Source organism: Lolium rigidum, chromosome 7, assembly GCF_022539505.1.
Source record: "Lolium rigidum isolate FL_2022 chromosome 7, APGP_CSIRO_Lrig_0.1, whole genome shotgun sequence".
In the NCBI taxonomy this organism is placed as follows: domain Eukaryota; kingdom Viridiplantae; phylum Streptophyta; class Magnoliopsida; order Poales; family Poaceae; genus Lolium; species Lolium rigidum.
Window position 1 is genome coordinate 314,756,327 of NC_061514.1, and position 12,484 is coordinate 314,768,810.

A 12,484-nucleotide genomic window follows, 5' to 3' on the forward strand; every position below is an offset into this window, starting at 1 on the left:
CTTACTCAGTCCCAAGACAACAGCAATAGTTCTGCTTAGATACCGTAATATCCTTTTCACTGTTGTCCAATGAAGTGAGGTGGGTGCATGCAAGAACTGACATACTTTGTTAACAGAGAAAGTTATATCAGGGCTTGTAAGAGCGAGATATTGCAATGCTCTAACAATACTCCTTTATCGAGTAGAATCATCACTAGTCAAAACATCACCATCAGCTATAGACAATTTTTCTGATACTGACCACATATTTTTCTAAGAGAGAATTAAACCATGTGAGGTCTTTCAAAGCAAACGTCATACCAAGATCATGGAGCAAAACATCAACAAATTGACCAGACGAGCTGACTACAACATCAACATAAATAAAAAATACATACACACCTCCTTTGTTGTAGAAAAAGAGCGAGGTGTCAGCTTTGGAAGCCACAAAACCAAGAGCATGCAATTTAGAACTCAAACTTCCATACCAAATACAAGAAGCCTGCTTCATACCATAAAGAGCTTTATCCAGCTTGCATACATAACCCATACACCCACTATTCTCATAACCTGGAGGTTTCTGCATATACATCTCTTCTTCTAGAACACCATGTAAGAACGCGTTCTTCACATGTTGTTGCCGAAGTTGCCAATTACGAGACACATCAAGCGCAAGTACCAAGCGAATAGGAGTTGTCTTCACAACCAGACTAAATGTATCCTCATAATCAATCCCATAACGCTGCTTAAACCCCTATGCAACCAAACGAGCCTTATATTTGTCAATAATGCCATCAGATTTGGTGTTGAGCTTATACACCCACTTGCAATCAATAACATTATGACCAGGCATGAGCAAAACAAGACGCCAAATCTCATTGCGCATCAGAGCCGAATACTCTTCATCCATAGCCACCTTCCATGCAGGTGTAGTCAATGCTTCTTGCAGATTAGAAGGTTCACCAGTAGTTCTAAAATATGCAAACCTTCCCTTGTCATACCGAATAGTGCCATCCGAAATAACTTTTGGTTGAAACACGCCACGCTTGGAACGAGTATCCGGACGCACAACCACAGATGGAGTAACATGCACAATAGGTGCAACAACCACATAATATCCGGATGCACCAGATCCAAGAGAAACAGACGAAAATCTGCCAGGAGAATCGGACACACTAGCCACAGAAAATTATGTCACAGACACCTAGGTAAATCAGGCGTAGAAGATCCAAAACGCGAACGAGCAAATGCGCGCTTCAGGGCGGGTAGCAACCAGTCACGTTGTCGCAATCGCGGGACCCATATCAGCACGCGCAGGAGAAGCAAGCGGCTTGGACGACGCCGTGTGGCCGACACGTGCGGGAAACCCGCCTGACACCACGTATGCGCGCGGGAACGATCCAAGGCATATCCTGTCGCCGATCCAAAGGAGTATCCTGCCTCTTCTAATGAAGCATCACCAGATTGAGCGACAAAATTGTTTTTTGTCAAAAGTTCATCCAATTACTATTCAACAAACTCATCAGGCAATTTGTCAGCAGGATTGTCAGCAACATTAGATCCTAAATCATGACCCCCAATCATAGGTAAATGAATATCTGGTGAAAGAAGGGATATTTCAGCACGCAATTGTGCACCAACATTAGGATGAAGATCAGCAAATGGAAAGACTAACTCATCAAAGGCAACATCACGAGAAATATAAACACAACCAGTAGAGATATCGAGATATTTGTTGCCCATGTGGAGATTACTATAACCGAGGAAGCCACATGGCATGGAGCGAAATGCAAGTTTACGAGTGTTATAAGGACAGAGGTTAGGCGAAACTGCACACCCAAAATAGGGAGAAACGAGTGATTAGGTTTGGTGTGAAAAATACACTCAAATGGTGATTTGGAAGCAATGAATTTGGTAGGGAGATAATTAATCAAATAAACCGCCGTAGAAAACGCTTCATCCCAGAATTTGAGAGGCATGAAGGCGTGAGCAAGAAGGGATAGTCCAACCTCAACAATGTGCCGGTGTTTGCGCTCAGCCGAGCCATATTTTGCTGGTGAGCGATGAGAATTCCAACCTTTTGAAAAAAGTGAGTTTTTGATACCCCAAATCAGTTTGAAGTGGAAGGATTTTCTTATCAAATAGTCTCTCCAGATGATGTTGGAAGTCATGAAACCTTTGAAAAACACCAGAACTATTTCTCAACAAATAGATCCAAGTAAACTTGCTATAATCATCAATACAACTAACATAGTATTTATACGACCAACTGAAGTTGGAGCAGGACCCCATACATCAGAAAACACAAGTTCTAAAGGAACAAAAGATACACTAGAGGACTTAGGATAAGGTAACTCATGACTCTTAGCCTTTTGACATGCATCACCCACTGACCCTTTATTTGACTGACTAAACTGGATATTATTATTTTGAAGAATTTCTTGAACTACGATTGATGAAGGATGTCCTAGGCGCATGTGCCAATGAGACAAACACTGGACGCCAAAACCTTGTTTCCCGGATTGTGATGACGAAGGAGGTAGTGAATAGAGACCACACACGCATCTAACTTCCAGAAGAATTTCCCTCGTGTCCTAGTCCTTAATAAAGAAGTGATTAGGCCAATATTCAGCAAAGGCATGATTATCTTTTGTAAGCTGGTGAATGGAAAGGAGACTTTTAGAGACTTAAGGTACATGAAGAATATTATTAAGACAAAGATCGTGATTAGGGGTATGATGTAAGGAGTGACCAATGTGATGTATATCCATACCTGAACCATTTGCATTGTGGACTTGATCTTGACCATGATAGTGATTCCTCACGGTCAATTTGTCGACTTCTCCTGTAATATGATCTGTCGCCATTGTATAACTATACCCAATTGGTATCTATGCCATATCAGCTTGTTGCCGCACCTACAAATCTTTCTTCTTGAGATTGATAGTTCTTGTTGAAGCGCTTCCAACAACAGAACGCATGATGTCCCTCTTTTCCACATATTTGGCAGATCACGTCAGGAGCTCGGCGTCCCTAGCCACGTCCACCCCCTCCGTGGCGCCGCTGATAGTGTCCACCGCCTTGGGGATAATAGCCTCCACCACCACCATTGTTGTTATGGGGATAATATCCACCCCCACCATTGTAGTTTTATGGGCCGCCACCGCCTCCACCATTGTGTCCACGTCCACCTCGCTGACCGAAGCCACCACTGCCTCCACGGTTCCCATAGCCTCCACGCGATGCAACATTAGCGGAAATATCACCGCACCATTGTTGCCAGGAACTCGACCTTCTAGGTGGGCTTCATAAAGAAGAAACATGGAATATAAGTCACTGATCGTGACCTTCGTTGCCGTCTTCAACAACACAATGATTGACGCCATGAACCCGTCATATTGATTGTACATACTAGCTAGAATATAGTATATAAATTGCGAGTCATCCAACTTCTAGCAGGCGTTTACCATCTCATCGGCAAGCGATTTGATCTGACTAAAGTAAGCCTTCCCAGTCATGTTTTGTTTTTCGAGTTTTGGACAATGCAGTACGAAGTTGAACAATCCGGCTCTGCGACAATGTGGAGAACATCTCTGTCACTGATGCCCACACTTTTGCCGAGCTTTCCAATCGGACGACTTGAACCAGTACTTCCCTCGTCATGTTCCCGAGGAGGTAACCCATCACGGTCTGATCTTGCGAGATCCAGCGTGTGTAGGCGGGGTTAGGGACAGTCACATCCTTCCCCTTATCATCCTTGATGGTAATATCCACCTCAGGCGCCTTGACTGATCCATCAAGGTAGCCAGCCAACTGCACGCCTCGGATTGCCTGCATGATCTGCGTCTTCCAGATCATCAAGTTTTCTCCAGTCAGTTTTTCCAAGAGAGACTCTCCAAGCGAACCACAAGAGGGCGCCATGGATGATGATGATAAAACTTCGTAACTCATGACGAAACTAGATGTAATTTTAGAAGGGCAGCTCGGATACCATGTAAAAGTATTAGGGGAGTTGTTGATAACCAAATAGGGCCGACGAGGGTGACTTTATATTGAACATACAGATTACATCAGATCTCTGTATCCTATACACGTACGGGACCTGTACGTACAGAAGAAACGGACTACAACACGCTTAACACGTTTGTCACTTTTCCCCTTCATTTTCCACAATCCATACCTGCAACTATTTATATATCATGTGCAAATTTTGAACTACTCACTTGATTTTGTAGTCGGCATATCTTTTTTTAGCTGTATGTTGTTGGTACATATAGTTGAGCCTAAATGTTGAATCTCAACAATTAACCAATGCTAGATAAACGCCATGTTTGGTAGGGAAGTATTTTTAAAATGCTCTAAGAATACAACAATTTTGAAAAATACTCTTGTTTTGACTACTTCAAGGTGTTTGGCTACAACACAAAATTGAAATTTTAATACTTCAATATTCACAGAACTACAATATTAAAAATAAAATCTGGACCTCTTTTCGAGGAACAAACTGAGATTTGGGAGAAAGCTTGCTAGTGCTCGCTGCTCTTATCTCGTTGAAACTACAGTGCAATATATCTTTACCGGAGACTATCGAGTACTAGCTAGAAGAATAATTAAATATATTGTCTCTAACAAAGCATAAAGAAAATTGAGATTGAATTGGGGAGTGGTCTTTTAGCTCATCGGAGCATATGCTTCTTTTCTTTTGAAAAATGCATCTTAGATATATTATACAAATTTAAATTGTTTAAAATAAAAAAATCGCACGTGCTATGCACGAACAAAGTCGTTTCATGAAAAGTCGACTTATCGTGTAGTGTGTGTAAAAAAGATAAAATTCGGTGCTAAAAAATAAAGCTTTTTACAAGATAAATCTTTTATTTTTACATAGACCACAAAAAATATCGGTTTTTCACGAAACTTGACGAACTCACATATATTCTGGAGATACACATGTAAAAAAAGTTGTCAAATATTTTGAACACTTCAAATTATGTATTTTTTCTAGATGGAGCATGTAGCCGAGAACCGAATTGAATTTCGGATTGAAGTAGAGTATGTAGCAATTTCCCAAACGACCGGAGAAACAAAGAAGATAAATCTCAAAATGTTAGTTAACACAACAAAGATTGAAGTAGACTATGTAGCAAATTCCCAATTAGCGGGGGAACGTGCACATTGCTTTATTAATTAGTTTCGAACAGGCAGGAAGTATTCACAATACTTCAAAATACTGTAAAATGTCAAAACTAAAGTATCCATTGCCTACAGGATGAAATACTTAAGTATTTGAATACCTTGGTTTCTAAATGGGATTTGCTAGTTCTCAGCTAACTGAGAACTAACTGAGTGCTCAGTCAAGTTTTACACCATTCGATTTGCATCGTGATTTGTGCTAGTTATGAGTTGCAACATTGAGTTGCAATTCAACTTTGATAACATTATCTGACTGAGGACGAAGTTAGTTCTCAGTCGACTGAGAAATAGTCACATCTAAATAACTTTGCTACCAAACACAGGCAAATCTTTTTGCAAGTTTTGGACTGACAGTACACGGTTAATTATAAGCAAGGAGATGATGCTCTCTCTTATTGCCAAACGAAACAAAGATCTCGAAGTCAACGGCTAGATTGCACAAAAGACGGAGACTGAGTAATCTCGAGAGAGTTTATCGTTGCCCCCTCTTCCTCTTGCTCAGACGAGTTATCGAGCGCATCTGACGCCGGTGTTTCCTCAACTGAAGAAGCGACGTTCATCTCCGACCTGACAGAGACGCTGAACGGGCTCGTCGCACCGTTCCTCTGGCTTCCCTCGCCCATCCATCTAGGACTGGGCGCCCGGTTACCGGACTCGTTGCCATTCCGTAGGGACTCGTCGTTCCACGTCTTGAAGGTGGGAGACCTGAGATCCTTCCGGTCGTAGTGCTGCATCCATGCGCGCAGCTTCCGTAGCGACACGCTGCCGGAGCCAGCGGTGGGCTCGGCTCCCCGGAGCTCGTCGCGCTCGCGGTAAGCGAAGGTGGCGAGGTACACAAGGAGCATCAGGCTGGAGGCCACGCCTGTTATGATGAACAGCCCGGCGAAGCTCTGGAAGCTCAGGTTGGACGAAGAGCCGATGGCAGCGCTGCCTGGGCCGCGGCAGGCGCCTGGCTCGCCGAACCACGCCTTCTCGATCTTGGTCATCTTCTCCGATTCCGCCAACGTCAGTATCCCCCGCGACACATCCCCCGTCATCGGAGAATCTCTCGGGAATACCTGAAAAATCAGCAGTTTAACACAAGGTACAAATTAGTTAAGCTACAGTGTATTCCATCCATGATGATCTTCGTACGTAGTGGCAGTGGCACTGAGCTTACAAATGCGAGGCCATCGGTCTTGTAGATTGGTCCGACCATCATGTAGCCATCACAGTACTGCGACAAGAAGAGCTTCAGGTAGGGGATCTCGTCGAACACTGCGGCAACCCCGCCGTTGGCCGAGCCTCTGGATAACGCGTCCGCGTACTCATCCTCGGAGCTGTACATCCTCATCTTGCTCTCCTCGAAACCCATTTTCGTGAGAGATGATTTGATGAAACTGCCCTCCTGGTACCCGATGTAGTGTCCGCGCCGCTGGAGCTCCCTCACATTCGTCACCGTGGGCTGGAGCTTCTGGACGGTCAGCATCGACGTCAGGCTCGCCGTGTAGCTGGACGTCAGGATCAAGACCACAAACACCCATATGATCACCACCAACCTCGACAGGTTGCTCTCCAGCTTCTCCTCTGAAAATCAGCAAGGTCTTCATTAGTTAGGAGACGGATCATCTCCAAGGAACTTGGAATTCTTTCCACCAGAAGTTCAGTTAGGATTCATACTGTGTGAGAAGACAAGGGTCGAGAAGGCAAAGTAGAAGATGAGGCCGAACTGTTGCCATGGCGTGCCACGGAACTCGGGGTTGATGCGGTGCTCGATCATCCACACGACGAAGCCGGTGAAGATGAAGAAGGCGAGGCTAGCGAGCCAGAGGCTCGTGCTCAGCGGTTGCACGAAGATCCACATGGTCGAGGACGTGTCCTTCTGCACTGTCACCACCATCGACCACCCCGACTCCGTGAACGGCATGGTGAAGTCCACCTCGGCCATCCTGCTGGCGGTGATCGTCACGTCTCCGACGATCATGTCGACTTCCTGATCGCGCACCAGGTTCACAAAGTTGTTATAGGACTCGAAGCTATCGTTGTTTGGCACATACCGGTAGCTCACCGGATAGGGCAAACTCTTCATGACCTCGTCGAACACATCGATGCAGTAGCCTGTGATCTTTGTCTCACCGGTTGTCGAGTTCACGGTGATGTCCACGAACTGCTTGAACCCGTTCTTCACCGGGACGGCAACCAGGAGCATCCGCCCGTTTGGTGACACGGTCCAGCCCTTGGGAGTGGACCGTGGTTCTCCTGGCCAGAGGATTTGCTTCAGCACCTTGGCGCTGTCAGGGCTCAGATCTTTCGTGATGCCAAACTCTGGCGTCCAGAACCCGACCGTCCTGGCTCCTTTGCCGATGATGTTCATCACCTCGTACGCCTGGAGCTGCAGCTGCCCGTCTACCAGCTTGAACTTGCCGGCTATCCCGTCGAACGTCGTGGTGAGCACGGCCTTGAGGAGCGTTGCTCCGGTGGCTGACACCCCGAGCCGGTCCAAGTCTGTCAGCGCCGTGCCCTGCTGAGGTGTCTGGAACGCCGGGCTGGGGACACCGGCCGCCTCCACAGCCGAGGCGATTGCCCATGCCGTGTCGTACGACCAGAGCCTCATCAAGGTTAAGTCTACGACGTCCGCGTCACTCGGGTTCTCCAGACGTGACCTCTCCCTTAGCCGTGCCGAGATGTTCTTGACGTCGTCCGTCAGTTCCACGTAAGGCTGAAGGCTGACGACGCCTTGCATAGCGTCGATGTCCTCGGGGCTGAGCATGTCGATGAAACCGCCGACGCCGTCCGTGGCGACCCAGACGTACTCCTCGGACATCATGCCGGCCTTCTTCGCCCGGCGGAAGAGCCGCGCGGCGAGAGGATACAGCATGTGCACCACGAACACGCGGGTGGGCATCGCCATCAGGTGGTAGAGCACCGCGTCGATGCGGGCGTCGTCCGCGTCGCTCGGCACGGACGCCCGGTCCATGATCTTGGCGCTGACGCCCTGGAGCGCGTCGGCGAGCGCCGGAAGAATGCCCATCCCATAGGGCGAGTCCTCGTACAGGACGGCCGCGGCGCGCCAGTTGAAGGCGCGGAGGACGGCGGCGACGGGCGCCGTCTGGAAGGAGTCGTTGGCAGTGGTGCGCACGAAGAAAGGCGTCTGCGCGGCAGACAGCTCCGGGGAGGTGGCGGAGTAGGAGAGGACTGGAACGTGCGCGCGGTCGCCGATGTGGGAAACGAATTCGGCCTCGGCCGAGGTGGGAGGACCGATGATGGCCTGGACCTGCGCGTTCTTGATCAAATCCACCGCTGCAAACAACACCAATTATGTCAGTCACTGACCGACGTAGGTGGCTCCGTCGATCGGTGAAGAGAAAATTCGACCTATCTTGTTTTTTCGAAGTGGAAGATTATCTCTGGTTTTAGAAAATGGTGTGTCTATGTCTCAGTCAACTGGAAATTTCTTAAATCCCAGTCACTTCAGAAAAGTGAAAAGTGTAACTGCAGTTTAAAAAAATGTGCAACTCACATCAGTTGCACTTTTTAGTAGAAAAGTGCAGTTGCACCTTTTTGATAGAAAAGTTCAACTCAAGTGTATTTTTGTGAGTGACTGAGACTTTAGAAATTCTCAGTTGACTGAGACATAGTAAAACCGTTTAGAAAATAATTATCTCAAGATTTGTCGATTAGCTTTTTGGAGTCAGTTCTTTTAGGTGTTCATAGAGTCGGTTGTGCATGCCTGCATTCACAGGGATGCATGTAAGGGATACATATATGTACGCAGCTTGAGCGTTTATGTCTTTAGTGTGTTCTGTAAAAAAACTATATATTTTTTTCTTTCTCCTTGCCACATGTTAATTACTAGAGTTGGTTGACAGGGTTGAATTCGTGGACCAGGTTACATAAAGTTATTTTTCCCCGACCACTACGACAAAATGATGCATTTTTACTGATATATTCACCAAAATTTTACAAGATACTATATTGATCAACCCGAAGGAACCTTCTTGGCAATACGAATCGCAACACCTACAAACTTGATAAAAGGGTCGGCCATGATCAGGGATGTGTGCCCGACCTCCCACCCCCAGACATCGTCTAATACCGGCTCACGGTCCTACAGACTCTCAGTATGTGCCGCATGGGTAGACTAGAATAGTCGCCATCACCATCTTCCCCTGACCCATCTTCGGGATAGGGATCTACGCATTGACCTTGTCAAGTCGACGACACCACGACGCCAGACAGAGCCACCATCATGTGTGTGTCCAACATCATACGTTCGCCATCGAGACCCCATTCTGCTACGCTGTCGCGCCATCGTTGAAGCGCTAGAAACAACACCGCTCCACAAAGAAACCATTCACATGTCCCTCGCAGTGATGCACACCTCCAAGCAGATTGATGCAGAACGGTGTAGGAGAGTGCGTGGCCATCATCCGATCCACAGATCTAGGGTTTCTCCTGGAGGGTAGCAAAAGAAGCTGGGAGCTTCACCTTAGTGATGCCTTCAAGAACAGAGAAGATGTCGCCATTACTTGTTCCGGGCAAAGGCCGAAACGTAGGGTTTTCACATGGATCTGCAACACCAATACTCTGTCTTGTAGCTTGGACAATGGAGCGACCAAGCCGATCACCTCCAGCGCAAGGAGGATGCCACCCCGCGTCCACTAAGCCTTCAATGAGACCTTCGCCGCCACTATCTCCATAGTAAGATCCCATCCCACCATTACAGCGACAAGCACCATCGGTCGGAGAAGAACATCATCGAGGAGAGGGATGCTAGGGGATCTGCCAACCCTCGCCAATCATGGCCGCTCCGCCTTGGGCACTGGATCTTTCACACGCGAGGTCACCCCCACCGCAAGCCGCCAATGAGCGCCATCCGACCCGCATCACGTTGTTCCATGTCCAGGTGTATCCTTCCATGTTTGCCGGCATAGATGCGCCACCGTGGCCCCTGGCGGCCACGCCATGCCCACGCCCAAAGGCCCAACCCACGCCATATCCATTGGCAACAAGATACCAAGATCTATGTCAGTCCGACTTTGCGCAGCCATGCTCCATGACAGGGCGAGAGAGGAGGAGCAAAGGAGGGATGCGAGATTAGGGTTCCCTCCTGCTCGCAACGCGGAGGCGATTTCACGTGTCCACTGGAGCTAGCTCAAGCTCTACTCGTAGTACGTGTCTCGGTATCCACGAAGTCCACTCTCCAAGACTAGTCACTAGTCGGTACTGTATTCTATGAACGCATCTATTGTCCTTATTCAGTCGTTCAACTTTTGCCACGGAAGAAGTCAGACACGTGCAGCTGTACTAACATATACTGTAGTATACAACATGGACACGTATCCCGCCATGATATATCTTATATGGGGGGTCTATGACTTTTTCTTTAGGATCGTCTATGACTTTTTCTTTAGAGTCCAGGTGAGAGAAAAATAAAAGAAATGGCAGCACCGTGGATCATCCACCAACAAAGCATATAAGGCAAAGCATATAGGGGTAGAGGGATTTTTTCTTTTTCTTTTTGAGAACACAGTACAACGCAGACGCTCACAAACACGCACGATTTTCAGAAACCGGCCGGTTCTGAGGAACCTTGTTTTGTTGCCAATGTGGTGATTAGAGGGAGGGTCGGAAAGAAAAAGTAGGGAAAGTCTAGTTTTTTTTTACGGCACAAGAAAATCGTATTTCCAAGTCTTAAAAAATTAAATATAATTTGTGAGCCGTACAAAAAATAACAAAAATACTAAGTTTCAATATTTGGAACATGGCCCCAAAAAATTGAATCGCAAACGCAGAGCCAGATGTTGGGAACCGCTGTGGGTGCGACCATATGATGATTCTCAGGGTAACAGCTAGAATTTTAATGCAAGGATAAGATTTAAAAACTAGGTCTGACTATGGGGCAATCGACTAATTTTTTTGATGATTTTGCGAATATTCCATCAATTGTTAATTTTTGAACTCTCAATGTATGTCAAGAACCGTCTATCCGATGTTTAAGGTCCATGCGCAATCGTTCTTTTGCAATGCAATTTCATCTTTTTAACTCTGAAAATATGTAATTAATGTTTTTGCGTTGTGTGAACGAATCATTGCACTACCTCCCCCTACCTCTTAAGTCTTAACCACAAGAAAGGAGCATCGCTCCTTCTAGTTACTCTCTCCGATCCATATTAGTGAAAATCTAGATAAAGTTGAGTCCATTAATATGGACCCGGATGGAGTACTAGAATATTGCGTTGACCTGGCGGTGGGATCCTAACCACCCACGTCGCCTCATTGTTGTGCCCGAAAGTCAAATCCGAACCCTAACCTCTACGCATCGTCATCAGCTTGTCGTTGTGGATAAATATAGAAAGTGGAGAAACTTGGATAAATAATCTTTAACAAGAATATTCCTGGGACTGAACACTAGAGGAAGATCATCAACATGCTGTGCATGGACGATGCAACGGCAGAGATCGCAGCAGACGCAAATACAACCACAACGAATAACCAATCAACTGTTGTTGCATGCATATCATTTGAGGACTCGAAGAAAGAGCTGCGAGCAGCACCACCACCAAGGCATCCACTAGATTCAGACATAAAACATCCCATAAACGGATTGTGGAGAGGCAACTGAACATGATAAATTACCAGCAGAAGCGGCGCGGAGGACGTCCCCCTCGGAGTCCCTGAAATGGAGCACCACCTTGGTAGCTGAAGCGGGGTGCGCGGCGTAGTAGTCCTCCACCGCCATCTGAATGCCGGTCCGCCGCCGGTGCCCGACCGGCGACTTCAGGTCCAGGATGACGCCGACGCGAACCTGCGACGGCGCGTTCTGCGCGGTGGCCACCAGGGCAGCCAAAAGGAGGTGGATGAAGGAGACAAAGGAAGAAGAGGGAACGTGCATCATCAGGTTGTGCTGCCTCGCCATCTCTCACACACTTCTTCTGCTAATTATGGTTTGGAAGATGGGTGTGCAGTGTGCTTGAGCTCTCTAGCGCCCGCGCTCGAACGCTGATTATATATTCGCGCGCGGGCGGCTTCAGTTCAGTTCAGTTCAGGGGTCTCAGTCACAGCCACTCGATCGATCGGGAAAGCGCGCGTCGATTCGAGGTGGCGTATGTTTGCTTCCGTACTTGCACGACTTGTTGGCTTGACTTTGCTCGTGTCAGCGCGTTGTGTGGCCGGTAACCCCAAGTAGAGGCTGTAGACTAGAGTACGTTGCCAGCTACCGCAAGAACCGGTCCAAAGTCGTTGTATCAAATGGTGACCGAGAAAACCTCGAGACCAGCGGCATATGATTGAAGTTCTTCTTTGGCCGCTCTTGCTCTAGGTTTATGTGTCC

General features: G+C 47.2%; 1 protein-coding gene across 1 annotated transcript; it reads right to left on the reverse strand.

The window, feature by feature from the left end:
* Positions 1-5,594: 5,594 nt before the first annotated feature.
* LOC124673182 (glutamate receptor 2.9-like) lies at positions 5,595-12,070 on the reverse strand. Its single transcript, XM_047209306.1, has 4 exons — positions 11,791-12,070; positions 6,832-8,451; positions 6,332-6,738; positions 5,595-6,230 (listed from the first exon to the last, which is right to left on the reverse strand). Exons 1-4 carry the CDS (start codon positions 12,068-12,070, stop codon positions 5,595-5,597), a joined length of 2,943 nt encoding a protein of 980 aa, XP_047065262.1.
* Between the last annotated feature and the right edge of the window lie 414 nt (positions 12,071-12,484).